Raw genomic sequence first — 16,814 nt, forward strand, 5'->3', positions numbered from 1 at the left:
CTGGGTATATATCCAAAGGATTACAAATTGTTCTACTATAAGGACACGTGCGCACGAATGTTCATTGCAGCACTGTTTACAATAGCAAAGAACTGGAACCAACCCAAATGCCCATCGACGATAGAATGGATAGGGAAAATGTGGCACATATACACCATGGAATATTATGCATCCATCAAAAACGATAAGTTTGTGTCCTTTGTAGGGACATGGATGAACCTGGAAACCATCATTCTCAGCAAACTGACGGAAGAGCAGAAGATCAAACACCGCATGTTCTCACCCATAGGCGGGTGTTGAACAATGAGAACACATGGACACAGGGAGGGGAGCACTACACACTGGGGTCAGTTGGGGGGAAATAGGGGAGGGACGGTGGGGGGTGGGGAGCTGGGGAGAGATAGCAGGGGGAGAAATGCCAGATGTAGGTGATGGGGAGGAAGTCAGCAAATCACACTGCCACGTGTGTTCCTATGCAACAATTTTGCATGTTCTTCACATGTACCCCAAAACCTAAAATGCAATAAAATAAATAAATGGGAAAGAAAAAAATTTAACTTGCTACCAATATTTTTTCACACAAATATTTTGAATATTTTCTTTGATTTTCTGATACTTTAGCAGATTGTTTTACTTTCAATTCCAATTAATAATTTGCATGTGATTTTCAAAGTATATTTTTTAGGAATATTTTCTTTAGACTAGATATATCGTGCTATAGCATTGGCATGAATAACATTTCAATGTTAAAATTCTTTTACAATAAACTAAATTTCCCCTATCTTTAGCTACTCATTTTTAAGTATAACTAAAGCATTAGCAAACGTTGAATCTCCCTTATCTCATCGTAGCATTTCACACAAACATTATCTCTTGCTATGACAAGTTTTTTAATTTCATTTCAGCTTTCAAGTACTTAGAGAATGGTTATGAAACTATAAATTTGAAATTAATTTAGTAAGTGGTTTACTACAACTTAAAAGCATTATATCTGTAACAGTTTATCCTATTTAGTAGATATGTGGTCTTATAAAACTATAGTTTTTCAAGATGTTTATATTTCTAACATATACTAATAAATTTATCCTTCCGAATTTATTTTTTATTAAAGAGAGAGCTCAAGTATTAATAGATTCATATTTCACATGTGAAAGAACATATACCAGGAGATTAACTGTTTTAGGAAATTTGGGAGATACTTGGTAGTAAATTATTTTGTTTATGAAAACATATCTTCTATAAAATAAGCATTGATTTTCTAAGCGATTTAGATTTCTATGTATGTAAGGCTGCATTGGCAGAAGATATCGTTAAATAAAAAACACATCTTTGTATTTTGTTCTTTATACTGACTCTTTCAGGAAGATATTATTGGTATAATCTGAGGTGTAAGAAAAATAACTTCTTGATACCAGCTAACATCCAATTTAAGTAACACAGCATCTCATTTTTTTCTCCAAAGATCTATACCTTTGGGAGCAGTAAGAGAAAATCTTTTTCCTAGGGGAAATTCAAAATTAGAAAGGTCTCAGAGAAAGGAAGACTTCTGTTTGATCTCCATCATATCCCTCCAAAACAAATGAGCCCTGGGAACATCCTTTAAGAGGGAAGAGCAGTGGACTTAGGCCAAGCCCTTCCACAATTGAGTTTTCAAAATCTTGTGTTTGGTGACAGTTATTGATCATATGTTTCTATGTAATTCCTTCACCTCGTCTAGTGACTCTAGTTTCTGATTTCTCCTTTCTGATCTTTCAGCTAGCTCTGAGAAGGAGTTTCTAGCTCCATTTGCACTTCCATTTCCATTTGTTCATCTTTCTTACACACTGGCCAGATGCTTGAAGTATGATTCTTTATTCTTGCACTGGGTCACCTGACTATACCCCCTCTCTAATTATTTAGCCTTAATCTCAGTGAAGGTTGGTCTAATAATGATATTTATAAATATACATTTAAAATTTCTGATAACCCAGTCTTACCAATTGCTGTCTCTTTACCATATCCATGGGCTGCGGTCAGTTTTGTTAAAAGACTGTGGTCAAAAGCTATTTTTTAATAGAGACATTTTTACCAAGGAAAGTCATTTCTAGTGCTAATGGAGTTCAGACGAGTTCAAATTTGCTTAGGAGGCAGATTTGTCCTCCTTGGACATACAATATACTGAGCCCAACCCTGGAAGTAGCACTATGTCCTTGGGCAAAATAAAAGTTCTGCCAAGACCCTGACAGTATTAAGTAATTCCTCTATTGGCATCCTCCTTCCAAATGCATTAAGACATTAAAGGCCAATACATTAAGTCACTTGCACCTTAGTGTGAATCAATTTATCAGAATGTTTTTCTCCTGAAAGGACTGGGGGTGCAAATGATGAACGGACAAGAAGGGAAAAAGGAATGCTGAGAAAAATGTAGCCTGTACAGAGGAGAGATGCCCTAAAGATTAACTACTCCAACCTTATTTTTCACTATGTAATTTTCTATTACTCATTGCATAGCAAAGAGAATGAAGAAACCAAAACCACCGGTTATCTTTACCGTAAATCCAGGTATGCATAAACATCTCGAGCCAGGTTCATTTTCCATGCACAGTTCATGAACACATGAGTTGGGAATGCATTCAAGTTCTTTCTCACAGTGGCGTCCAGACCATCCTGTTAAACAAAATTACAAAGAAGATATGAAATTTTTTTTTCTTTTTTAAGATAGGGTCTTGCTTTGTCTCAGGTGCCAGGCTGGAGTGCAGTGGCACAATCTTGGCTCACTGCAACCTCCGCCTCCTGGGCTCAAGCAACTATCCTGCCTCAGTGTCCTGAGTAGCTGGGACTACACGCACATGCCACCTTGCCCAGCTAATTTATTTTTGGATTTTAGTAGAGATGGGGTTTCAATATGTTGGCCAGGATGGTCTTGATCTCTTGACCTCATGATCTACCCGCCTCGACCTCCCAAAGTGCTGGGATTACAGGTATGACCCACCGTGCCCGGCTGCAATTTTTTAAAATAATAAAAACAGTTATGTTAATAGCTTATATTTATTGGCTTTTACTATTTGAAATAATTATGCTAGGTGTTTTGTACAAATTGCCTCAGTGTATCTTCATGATCAATCTATATCTATGTATGTATCTATCTATTTATCTGTCTGTCTATCTATCTATCTATCTATCTAGCTAGCTAGCTAGCTAGCTATTGAGGTGAAGTTACCCTCTTGTTGCCCATGCTGGAGTGGAATGATGCGATCTCAGCTCACTGCAACCTCTGCCTCTCAGGTTCAAGCGATTCTCCTTCCTCAGCCTCCCAAGTAGCTGGGATTACAGGTATGTGCCACCACACCTGGCTAATTTTTGTATTTTTAGTAGACACAGGGTTTCTCCATGTTGGCCAGGCTGGTCTCAAACCCCTGAACTCAGGTGATCCACCCACCTTGGCCTCCCAAAGTGCTGGGATTACAGGCATGAGCCACTGGGCCCGGCCATCTTCATGATCATATTTATCAGGTAGCTATTATTCTATATCTATTTAGTTCATGAGAAAATTAAACTCAGAGAAAATAAATAACTTGCTGTAAAATCATACAGTTAAGTACAAATAAAAGCGAGTACAAGTACGATAAGTCTCAGCTCTTATTCGTGGTGCCATTCAACATTGCATATATAAATGTCTTTACCTATTTTATGTTGGAATAAATACATGGAAGGCAATAGAATAAGGACACTTCATAATTCCCTTAATATTATTCTTAAATTCTGAAGAAAGCAACTACTATGGATATCTAGATATACAATGTTTTTGTAATACTTGTAGTATTACTGTTAGTATTTGTTACAATGTGGTTCTCTGGAATATAAATATGGTATCTTTGTACATTTGGCCATTGGCTGTAAAAATTCTCCTTAAACACGACAATCTAATTTTCCATACCAAAACGTAATTTGATTGTATGTATTTTGTTTGGCTTTTGCTAGTCAAACATTTCATTATTTTCATCATCAACCTATTGACCAACATTGCTAAGTACTCTATAAGCTAATATCTCAGCTATAATTTACTGGGTACATACTTATCAGGAACACTTTTTGAAACCATTGATTCTTTCCTATCAGATAATTACTTCTAGTGAATCTTAATATGCCTAACATGCTATCCACAACATCATGTTAACCTAAATATACCCTACTACATAGGGACAATGGGTCTTCACAGGCAGCTCTCACTGCTCACTGACTAAATATGATGACTGTAATTACAACTTCTTAACTTTTATTTTTCTATGTATTGTCTATTAGCATTTAATCTGAACCCTGGCTGTTGGGAAATGTAAAACTTATCGTTCATACTTAGGAAGATATTCTGATTGTTCTCCCGTAATAAATTGTAACAAAACAATTAAATACATATTTTGAGGTAATTAGAAATGATTTACTGAAATATTGCATTATAAGAAAAAAATAAGGCCAGACTTTAAAAGACATGGCAATGTCCACATCAAGCTTGGAAATAGCTGCCAAGAGACTAAATTTATCAAATCCTCATCCAAGACTCTTTCCACTTTTCCAATGCTCTTTCATATGCTGAGTTGATTCCACTGGGAACTCTACTAAGGAGGCTATAAAAGGTTATATGGAAAAAACCATCTTTGCAGGGTTTATAAAAAGCCAATATGACTAGTCATTCACATAGTTGAGTCTCACAAACATATTACTGAGCATAAAAATATATTCCATAAAAATACACCCTGATAAATGTGCTTATAAAATTCAAATGCATATGAAACTTAATAATATTGCTTAGAAATGCATATATACATATATATATATATATATATATATATATATAAAATAAAACTCTAAGGAATACTAAGCAAATGTTGAATATAAAATTCACAGTAGTTACTTCAGGGAGTGGTATGTCCCTGGAGGCATATAGAGGAAGTGAGAATTATTGCTAATATTCTATTTCTCAGAACACATGGTGTTATACACATTTATTACAGTTTATATTTTTATGTATCTTCTTTTGATTGAATAAAATATTTCCAAATATATTTTAAGCAATTAAAATGATGACATAGTTTTTCTTTTGCTTCCTATACTGTGAAGAACATGACAAACCTTTAAACCATAAGATGGGAATTGTAAAAGAAAAATTGCACTGGACCAGTTATACAGACAAGGAAGACTTTATTCAAGATCACTGAAATAGGAGACAGAGACTTTTACAATAGGGGAGAGAGCTTGCACTCAATCCCACTAAAATAAATGGCAGCAGGAAGATTTTTAAAGGCCCGGTGAAGTAACAGAAAAGTACTGGGGGGATGTTTGTGTGGGTGGGAATTTGGTCAGTGTGGTTAGGCCACCTGTACTTGCTGACTGTCTCTTACTGAGGTTAGGGTTCTACTCTCCCAAAGAGACTGCAAAATAAGGGCACTATTTGTCTCCTTCCAGGGTTACATTTTGTTTTGTTTTTCATTGTTGTTGTTGTTACTGCTGTTTTGTTTTGTTTTTGAGACAGGGTCTCGCCCTGGTGCCCAGGCTGGAGTGCAGGGGTGTGATCACAACTCACTGCAGCCTCAACCGCCTGGGTTCAAGCAATCTTCTTACTGCAGCCTCTGGAGTACAACATTACATTTTTAAGGAAAGACTTCCTGGTCCATGAGAAACAGCCTGAGAGAAGATATACATCTCAAAGAGACAGAGAAATAATTTACAACTACAAGTTTTCTAAAGTAAATGCTCTAAGGACAGGGAGATCGGGACCTATAGTCAGGAAGAAGTCTGTTTAAAGCCTAGTCAAGCTGAGAAAAACATTAAGGCTGTCTTGGTCAAAGACAACAAACAAGGATATAAAATAAGTCAAGAGGCATTCTGTCCCCTGAGCCAGGTTTAGGAAGATGAGAAATATTAAAGCACCATTAGAATTTTTGAGTTCAAGAACCCATTGTGCCAATCCAAGGAAGGCTGATTACCAGGAAGCTGCCAATTCAATGCACCTACACACTGAATTAATGACTCTACAGTGAGATCTGCTGCAAAGACCCACATATTTCCATGACTGTTTTAACAGAAAAATCTGCTAAGATACCCAGAAATGGTCTCCATTAGAGCCTTGAGATTTTAGGTATGTTTATTATTGGTGGAACTCAATAATATTTGCAACTCCAGCTTTCAGGGAGTCTGGAAATTGCAGCTTTTAATACTGTACTTTTGCCTCTGTAGTACAGGAAACCACATTAGATGGGGTGAAAGTTTCTAGGAATTTATCCATTTCTTCCAGGTTTGCAGGTTTATGTGCATAGAGTTGTTTGTAGTAATCTCTGATGTTAGTTTTCATTTCTATGGAATCGCTGGCAATATCCACTTTATTGTTTTTTATTGCATCTATTTGATACTTCTCTCTTTTCTTTTTTATTAATCTGGCTAGTGGTCTATTTCGTTGAACTTTTCAAAAAATCAGCTCCTGGATTTCTTAATTTTTTGAAGCGTTTTTGTTTCTCTATCGCCTTTAAATTTCTGAGCAAAATATGCATTTGAAGTTTGCATTACCACCAATATAAACCATTGCACCCCTGCTGGGTATAAAAGGTATCTGGGCACAGTTACTGTCCAGGGATTGAGAACAACTCTGAGTGAATTTGCAGTACAGAAACTATTCCCTATTACTTTCAATTTGCTCCTCATGGGATAGGTCTGATTTCACTTACTGGGTGTTTAAGATTGTATTCAACACTATACATGGTACTATTTAGGCTAAAAACAAACTAAGTGTGTTTCTAGTTCTAGAAAAACCATCTGAATACCTATATTGATACTTCATTGGAAATGAGCTCAAAAATCCATTTAATTACCTATATAGGTACAGGAAGAGCTCTGTAATTAGGACTGTCCTAAATGATATTCAGATTGTTTCTTGCTCAAAGACCTCATGCAGAGAAGATGAGTGATGTATAAAATCTACCCTGTGCTCCACTTGTTCAGTATTACACCTTGTTGGCTTGGAGGAAGGGGTATATTTATATAATTTTTCCGCCTAGAGATGGTGGAGGGCTTTATGCTCACCATGGCCCTGTCAGTAACTGAACAACATAGGCCATCTTAAACGAATTGTACCTTTTCAGTATGTACTGAACACTCCCGCAGGACCCATTACAATACAAACTCTCTATGAGGATTTGGTGGTACAAAAATAAACAACATTTAGAATGTCTTCTAACTCGCTTATATCCAGTTTAAATTTCAGTGTGTTTTGGAGAATATCTGGTAGGGAAACCAGTATTTAGTTTTTCAAACTGTGTTCTGTTCAGCATGTTGCAGGAGTCACACAGCTCTGTTTGTACTAAAATGGAGAAGGAAGGGAGAAAAGAGATAAAATTACAAAACTTTCGGCGTAGAGGAGGAGTTACCCAGGGTTACAACAGTGGAAGTGTTGTTAGAAAGACAAGAGAATTTTGATAATTCGCAACATAATGTGAATGTAAGAAAGATTTCCACAACTGAGGAAAATGGCAATGATTTATAGTGTTTAACCAATTTAAGACAAAGGAATACTTAGTGTACTTTTCTACCTGGAACTGTGTAAGATAAAGATAATGGCATGACTGAGGTCAAAGCTTAGAAAAGAATTATCAAAATTGTTTAAGGCTTTTTAAAAATGAATGACATAGAGAAGTGGACATGTGTAAATGAAGAGGATCAGCCTTTGTGTTTTTCTATGGCATTTAGGAGAAAGCAAATTGCTATGAACTACTCAGGAGAGTGAAAAGTTTTATATTTTTGCTAATGGAATCATTTAAAGAGAAAATCAGACAGATTTGGGTGGGAGACTTTGAGAATTCTCACAGTGGTGAGAATTGCTAACATCTAGACTAAGCTGCACCATGCTGATGGATTTTATTGTGGAAGTTTTTTTTTAATGATTGAATTATTTTTTAATGATTGAATTTTTTACTGTAGTAAGCACATTTAACATGAACTCTCACCATTTAACACGTTTATATAATACATTACTATTAACTATAGGCATGATATTATATAAATCTCTAGCAATTATTCATTTTGCATAACTGAAACTTTATACTTTATGGGGAGTTTCTCTTCACCAATATAACATTTTGGGGGAATAGGAGAGATGATGAATGTACAAGTGTCAGTACAGACTTCTTAGGTGTGGATCTTAGCTCTGCCACGAACATGTTGTGAGACATTACCCAGTGTTTCTGGGACTCTGTTTCCTTATTAGAAAAAGGAGATGGGCAAAATGAGATGCCCTTTTCTCAACGTTGTTATGAAAACTTAATCAGTTAATACATCTAAAATACCTTGGTATCTATGCAGTAATATTGATATTATTATCATAATTTCCTAAGCACATACATGCCAAAGAACCCATACATTTGACTTTTGAAATATAAAATTCATAAAACAAGGAAAAGAGCTCCAAAAAGGGTAGAATTTTCAACTAAAAAATAGAGAAAAAAAATAGTTTTCTATCAAAATCAGTTCCTTCTGGGGATTAAGAAAAAGTTAGTACAAAGGGACAGCATGAGCAAATTTTGGAGGATGGTGGTTAATTGCCTTACTGTGAGGGTGGTTATACAACTTTAAGCATTTGCCAAAACCATAGAATTGTACACCAGAGAGTTAATGTTACTGTGGGAATAAAAACACCCTGAAACTAAAGCAAACTACGCTCATAAAGAAAATGAGAGACGGATGAAGAATAATCTGCAGGAGAAAGATTATTGCTAAATAACTTTAAAGGGCGGATGGATTGGCAAGATTAAAAGCTATGACTGGGGCCGGGCACAGTGGGTCACGCCTGTAATCCCAGCACTTTGGGAGGCCAAGGCGGGTGGATCATGACGTCAAGAGATCTAGACCATCCTGGTCAACATGGTGAAGCCCTGTCTCTACTAAAAATACAAAACATTAGCTGGGCATGGTGGCACGTGCCTGTAATCCCAGCTACTTGGGAGGCTGAGGCAGGAGAATTGCCTGACCTGGAGGTTGTGGTGAGCCGAGATCGCACCATTACACTCCAGCCTGGGTAACAAGAGTGAAACTCCGTCTCAAAAAAAAAAAAAAAAAAAAAAAAAAAAAAAAAAAAAAAAAAAGCTATGGCTGGAGCAGAGACAGGAGGTTTGGGTGGTGTCAACAGCATTTTCTAAAAATTTGTTTTTTTCATTTGCCACTTAGTTTTCGCTCCCATAACTAAGTTTTGAAGAGTGTAAATCAGTCAAAGATATCAGCAAATTCTGAGTAACTCCTAACAGCACAGAGGAGTATCATTTTGAGGCCTTCTGCTTTCCAATAAGTATCTGAAAAGTAGCCTCATCATATGGCTTTATCTGAATGATTCAACAGTTTCAAAATCAGTCCCATGCTTCCAAGTGAATCTAGAGTAGTGGAATTAACCTATAGCATCAAAACTAATCTAGCACCTGTAAGATATTTATTAACATAAAACAGAAAATGAAGCTAAAAGTTATAAGATACCTATTATTATGAAAAAATTTATATGGGCATTTTACTTCTTAACTGTTTTTGTAGAATTTTTTATTGTTTATGCTAGTTACCATAGAGTATTAAGTGTTCAGGGCACAATAAAGATATATATATATATACACATATTTTGCTTGAAAGGGGCAAAATGTATGAAATAGTATTCATTTCTTATATAAGAAAACTAATTTTATTCTACTTACTTTACCTACAAAAGTTCCAGTATTATGTACAAGTGTGTATTTCAAAAGGCAAGTGCAAAGTTCTCCAGATGTTCTATGTGACCAAATAAAGCCTAGTACTGGTAATAAGTGTTCAAAAAATAGAGCAGGTCTATGAGTGATGTTTAACTTCTCAACACTATGCGGGTGAGACTCAGTTGATAGGTATTCACCAGTTTGCATGACTTCATATAAATCATATTAATCCTAATACTCGCATGGCTATTATTTTTTTAGTGGAGCCAATAACCAGAAGCCCAGAACCCACTTGGTTTCCATAAGCTTTCTGAAGTCTTCTGTAAGTTCTGTGAATAGTGACATTTTTTTTTTTTTTTTCTAAGAGATGAAGTCCTTCTATATTCCCCAAGCTGGAGATCTGTGGCTATCCACAGATACAATCAAAGCATACCTCAGCCTCTATCTCCTAGGTTCAAGTAATCCTCTCTTCTCAGCCTCCCAAATAGTTTGAACTATAGGCATGCTACTATCATGCCAGGCTCAATAATTTTCTTTAAAGTGACCAAAAATATCTCCTACATATTTTCCTGCAAAAGTATCGCTACTCAAGGTAGTTTAGGCATCCAACATCCCTTTTGGGTGGATGTAACTGAATGTTGAAAATAAGATGAGTGGCAGAAGATATAGGAAGAGAGCAACAAATCTGAAGTTAGAAATCTAAAGAAAAAGGAAGGACAAAGATGCAAGAACACCAATCACTTATATCAACATGGACCTAAAGGAATATGACCAAAGGTAGAGATGGTTCAAAAAGACCAGTTATTAATGAGCAGTTACACTGCTACTACAAAAATACCATAAACTGGGTAGCTTACACACAACAGAAATTTATTCTCACAGTTCTGGAAGCTGCAAGCACAAGATCAAGTTGCTGACAGATTCTGTGCCTGGGGAGAGCCTGCTTCGTGATTCTCAGATGGTGCCTCCTGGCTGTGTTCTCACACTGTGGAAGGGCCAGCTAGCTTAGCTCTCTAGGGTCTATTTTATAAAAGCACTAATCCCATTCACAAGGGCTCTACTCTCATGACCTAATCATCTTTCAAAGGTCCCACCTCTTAATACTATCATATTGTTGATTAGGGTTCAATATGTGAATTTCAGGGAGACACAAATATTTAGACAAATATTTGTCTATGTTTAGAAAATCCATGAATAAGGTATTATAGTCTAAACATTAAGATTTCCTGATCATAGCCTAAGTGCTTGCTTTTGAGTATCCTATACAATATTCATTTCAGGTTTTTAAAGAATAATCATTGCTTATAACTTCATAGTCAACAACAGTATTGGTGGAGTAAACTGTCAAAATTGTATTATACACACATGTACATTTACATAAACATATATATTATTTTAATATATATGTAGTATGCCTGATTATTATTTTTAAAATAATTACCTGGTTGGCATTTGCAAACATATCCATTGATGTGATCTTCACAGTTTGCACCATTTAGACATGGTGAGGAAGAGCATTCATTTATATTAATGTCACAAAATTGGCCAGAAAATCCAGGAAGACATCTAAGAAAAAAAAATTAAAAATATATTTGTATATATTGTACACATGGGCAATATCACTTTTCATCTTGGGATTCCATCACTCAAATGTGTTTTCAGAGCTCCAATAACATGTACCTGGGAGCCTATTTTGGAGTGATACAATGAGTTGAATTGTGGCCCCAAAACAGTATGTCTAATACTTAACACTAAATATCTGTGATTGTGACTTTATTTGAAAATCTGGTCTTTGCAGATTTAATTATGTGTCTTGAGATGAGGTTGTTCTGAATGAGCTCAGTAGGCTCTAAATCCAGGGACAAGTATTCTTATAAGCACAGAAGAGAGAGACCCATGGGGAGAAGGCCATGTGAATGTACACATAAAGATTGATGTTATGCAGCCCTAAGTCCAGGAACACCCAGAGCCTCTAGGAGCTGGGAGAGGAAAGATAGGATTTTCTCCTAGAGTTTTCAGAGGGAGCATGACCTTGCTGATACTTTAATTATGAACTTCTGATATCCACAACTATGAACAAATAAATTTCTGTTATTTTAAGCTAGCAAGTTTGTGGTCATTTGTTACATCATTCCTAGGAAACTAATACAGGAAATTACATTATTGTGCGTATCTGCTTAAATCCAAGTGAATTGTTTGAAAAGAAATAAAACAGAGGTCTCTAGGAGACTTCTTAAAATGGGGAAATTGGATGAAAGGTATGCTCCATAATAGGAAGAAGAGATATGGAAAGAGTCAATAGGTCAGAGACGATTGTATTTCCTCTTATTAATTTTTTAAAAATGCTTTTATATAAACCATTCAGATGTCACCTGTTAAACCATGTTTCAAGAACTGATGGAGGATCGACAACACTGATTAAAGTGTTATGTCCATAGCTATTGGTACAGATTTGTCCAGTACATACAACATGAAGACCCTTTATGAATGCTAAGAATACAAACACAAGTGAAACTCTGTGTCTGCCTTCAAGAAGCAACGAGCCTAGTTGGGAAAATAGACAAACACAAGTATATGATTGTATATAAGTGCTATAATCAGCATATAAAGAAATGAATTTTTGTCACCCAAGGGCAAGAATAAGAAAAGACTGTGAGTTAATCCAAAAATTGCAAGTAGTTCTGAATGGCTGAAATATACTGTGGGAGAGGACAGTCTGGTGATGCTGATGAAAACGGATAAATTACATAAACAGGAATTAGATCATTATATAGTATTAGATCATAAGTTTTACCACAGCTAATATTTACTGAAAACTTATTCACAATATATAACTTTACCAAAGTTATAATGCTAGCAAATTTGCAAAAGTAGAATTTATCAGTCTGTACTGCTTAGCTGGCCAAATTCAGCCACTCTATTTGGGTACACAGTTGCTTAGGTGATATAAAAGTTAAGTTCTGATTTTCACTGCAACTAACTTTACCCATCTAAAGCTAGGTAACTATAAATTTTAGACAATTCGGAATGCTAGTAACTCTATTATCCTAGATCCTTACCTAGCTGAAGACTTTCCTGACCAACAAACAATAAGACTTGCTTTAACCGTGTGTGGATTTATGGATGGTCTGATCTTGTACTGTCAAGATGAAATCTTCAGTATTCAATTGCCTCTCTCTCTTTGTAGCACAAAGAAACCCAGAGCAGTTTTTTTTGTTTTTTTTTGAGAGGAATTCATCACTAGCGGTTTACTCTTATATGCAAGATAAACTTATATGCAAAATAAACTCAAGGGTCATTTTGTCAGTATTTGAAGTGTTCATTGTCTTTCTGTGAATATCATAAGTTATTCTTCAAAGAAGCATTATCAATATATGTATCTTATTTATTTATTTATTTATTTATTTATTTTTTGAGGCAGGTTCTTGCTCTGTTGCCCAGACTGGAATGCAATGGAGTGGCCCAATTATAGCTCACTGTAATATAAAACTACTGGCCTCAAGTAATTTTCTCATCTCAGCCTCCCATGTAGGACTATAGGTGGCGTGCACCGTCACACCTGCCTAACTTTTGTGTGTGCATTCATTATATAAAATGGACATTTTGTGTGTGTCCATCATACAAAATGGGTCATACTATGTTGCCCAGTCACCCCATCAATTTATATTCTTGGCAGAATTATATAAAATATCCATATGTCTACATTCTTACCTATGAACAATATTAACATTGCTTATAATTTTCATTGCAAAGGAGAAAAAAATTACTTACTAACAAAGATTTTTTGAAGGGAGGAGTATAAAAAAAATTTAACAGAATTTGTATTTTGCGATAATTTTAGGCTAACAGAAGACTTGCAAGGGTAGCATAGAATATTCTCACATACTCTATATCCAGTTTCATTGATTATTAACATCTTAAATTAACATGGTATGTTTGTCACATATTACTACATTATTATTAACTAAATTTATGACACAATATTACTACATTATTATTAACTAAAGCCTATACATTATTGCAGTTTCCTTAGTTTTTACCTAAATGTCTTTTGTTTCTGTTCAAGAATTACCTAAATGTCTTTTGTTTCTGTTCAAGAATTCTATTCAGAATACCACATTACATTTAGTTGTCATGTCTCCTTAGGCTCCTTTAGACTCTAATATTTTCTCATACTTCCTTGTTTTTGATGACCTCCACTGTTTTGAAGAGCATTGGTCAAGTATTTTGTAAACTATACTTCAATTTAGGCTTGTTTAATATTATTCCCATGGTTACACTGGTGTTACAGGTTTCTGGGATAGACATCATAGAAAAGGCTCACTCTCATCACATTTTATCAACATTAATCTTTACAGGGAAGTTGCTGTGCACATCCCGTAATTAACAGATAAGGAGTCATGTACACCTCTTTAAAGGAGAAGTACCTGAATAAATAATTTGAAATAATTTATTCACGTATATTTTTAAAAACTTTTCTGGAATTTTGAGTGAAATTGCTTTTAATCTGTACATCAAGTTGGAAGAAACATCATCTTTGAGTTTTTCAACCTATTTGAAGAAACATCTCTCCACTTACACATATCTTCTTTGATTTATTTCATGGGTATTTTATACTTTTCTATGTAGAGATATTGTAAATATTTTATTATATTTATACCCAAATGCTTCATTTTTGTTTATTGTTCTAAGTGGTTTGTTTTTTTTGTTTCTTCTTTCCAATATTCCAGTGTTCATTCCTGGAAACCAACTGACCTCTGTACGATGATCTTTTATCATATAAACCTTGCTACACTGGCTTATTAGGCCCAAGAGGTTTTTTTTTCCTTTTTTTTAAATAGTAGATAGTAGAGTTTTCTACAAAGAAAATTATCTTCTCCAACAATAATTATTATACCTGTAAATAAAGACCATTCTATTTCTTCCTGTTCAATCAGCACACCTTTTATTTCTCTTCCTCATCTTATTGCACCCAGTAGGACTTTTAAAAGAATATTAAATAGCACTGTTGTGACAGGAAATGCTTGCCTGTATCAAATTTTAAGGAGAAAGGTTATAGTTTTCATCATTGAGTAATGTTAGCTGTAGGTTTTTAAAATGTAGCCTCTATTAGGTAAAGGAGGTTACCTTTTATTCTTAATCTGACAGTTTTTATGAGTGGAAATTGAGTTTTGCCAAGTGATTTTTGTGCATCAAGATTATATGATTTTTCTTATTCATCTGTTGATATCATATAATCATATTGATTAACTGATATATGATATGATAATGATTGATATAGTCATATGTATTTTTCTTGATCAAGTGTTAATATAGTGAATTAGATCGACTGCTTTGTGAGTGCTAAGCTTTGCTTTCCTAGAATGCACTCCACTTGCTAATTTCAGAGTATGTTATTGCAGTCATCTTCTTGTTATTTGTAAAGGGCCTATTATTTAAATTTTAAACTTTTAATGTTAAACTTTTACTCTTCGTTCCTTCAAGGTTATGTAATGTTTACATTCTTAGCTTGAATGGAGGAAACATTTTCAAAACTCCTATAAAATAGAAGTGCATTGCAATTTATAACCCTATGTTTCACAAAAATATTTACACAATGATCTGTAAAAATTTATAACATATGGGGAAATTGTGCTATTTATATTGGTATTATAAGCAGTTTTATCCCATACATATTTATTTACTTTATAAGCATTTTAATAAAATGCCTGACAGATTGAAATAACATACCTGACTTGTTTATAGAAAAGGATTTATTAAAAACTATTAAACACTACTACATAATGACACTGTCACACTAGGGTTTTGACACAAGAATTGCTCTGCCATACTAGGAGAATGGGCATAAAAGACAAATTAATTTTACAGCATAGCAACTATAAAATATAACACTCAAAGCAATTGTTAAAAATGAGAACTCAGGGCCGAGCGTGGTGGCTCAAGCCTGTAATCCCAGCACCTTGGGAGGCCGAGGCGGGTGGATCACAAGGGCAAGAGATCGAGACCATCCTGGTCAACATGGTGAAACCCCGTCTCTACTAAAAATACAAAAAATTAGCTGGGCATGGTGGCGCATGCCTGTAATCCCAGCTACTCAGGAGGCTGAGGCAGGAGAATTGCCTGAACCTAGGAGGTGGAGGTTGCGGTGAGCCGAGATCGCGCCATTGCACTCCAGCCTGGGTAACAAGAGTGAAACTCTGTCTCAAAAAAAAGAAAAAAAAAATGAGAACTCAGAACTTAGCATTAGACAGTCCCAATGTTATGCTTCCATTTAGCTTACTGATGCAAAAAATTTAGTTTAACTGCTATTTGCAGGTGACAGGAGCCACTCTCAAATGATTCTTCAAATTGGTAAACACTGTTTTACAACCTGTTGTTGCAGATAAGAAGTTAAATTATTTTGTATGGTTTGCAGCTGTTTGGATAACAACCTGGCGTGGATGCTTTCCAATAACCATGCTGCTAGTCACCACTTACTACCCAAGTCCCTCCTGAAAATCCTCCTTTAGGCCCTTACTAAGGTTGCTGATACTGTTCCTTTGATACAGCTACTTTTATTTTACATTGATTAAGCCCAACATCGTACTATTTATTTTCCAGTATTTCCTTCACTTGTTTCTGTTCCTTAAAGATAAAACATAACCCATGTCTGCTGTTGGTCTTGTCCATGGGAGTTTTATGGATTTTACCACTCCAAAAACAGCACTTGATTCATTTATTAAGATAAGTTATGAGGCACATAACAAAGCAATTCTCTAGAATTGCTTTATTTGTTTATCAAACAAATAAAATGTGCCTAGTATCATACCACTAAGGTAAGAAAGAAGAAGCTTTCAAAAACAGAATTTTCATCTCCCAGAATCTACTGTACTCAGAAACCTGTTTCATTTTTTGTTGAGATGGATAACATTTTAATTTAAATAGGGGTTAATTCAAGTTACATACACTCACTAAATTCTTATTTGACTTTGAAATATTTACATTTAAAAAGAAGTACATTTACAATTTCTAATATCCCATTTGCTGGGCTTTGATAATATGGTTGATAGGGATGTAGTTTAATAATAGTCAAGGAGGGAACAATGTTATAACATGGCTTTTTATATTTGCAAAGCATCGACTTTA

At 35.1% G+C, this 16,814-nt stretch overlaps 1 protein-coding gene across 1 annotated transcript in view; it reads right to left on the reverse strand.

Annotated features, from left to right (window-relative positions):
* The window catches only part of LOC116565901 (protein eyes shut homolog), a 774,713-nt gene that overhangs the window by 377,485 nt on the left and 380,414 nt on the right, over positions 1–16,814 (reverse strand). The window contains exons 10-11 of the mRNA XM_032299846.1: positions 11,131–11,255; positions 2,531–2,646 (exon numbers count right to left, since the gene is read on the reverse strand). Coding sequence (XP_032155737.1) covers positions 2,531–2,646; positions 11,131–11,255 — 241 coding nt within the window. The remainder of the gene's footprint in view (positions 1–2,530; positions 2,647–11,130; positions 11,256–16,814) is intronic.

Source organism: Sapajus apella, unplaced genomic scaffold, assembly GCF_009761245.1.
Source record: "Sapajus apella isolate SASKATOON/1434 unplaced genomic scaffold, GSC_monkey_1.0 scaffold41, whole genome shotgun sequence".
NCBI lineage: Eukaryota > Metazoa > Chordata > Mammalia > Primates > Cebidae > Sapajus > Sapajus apella.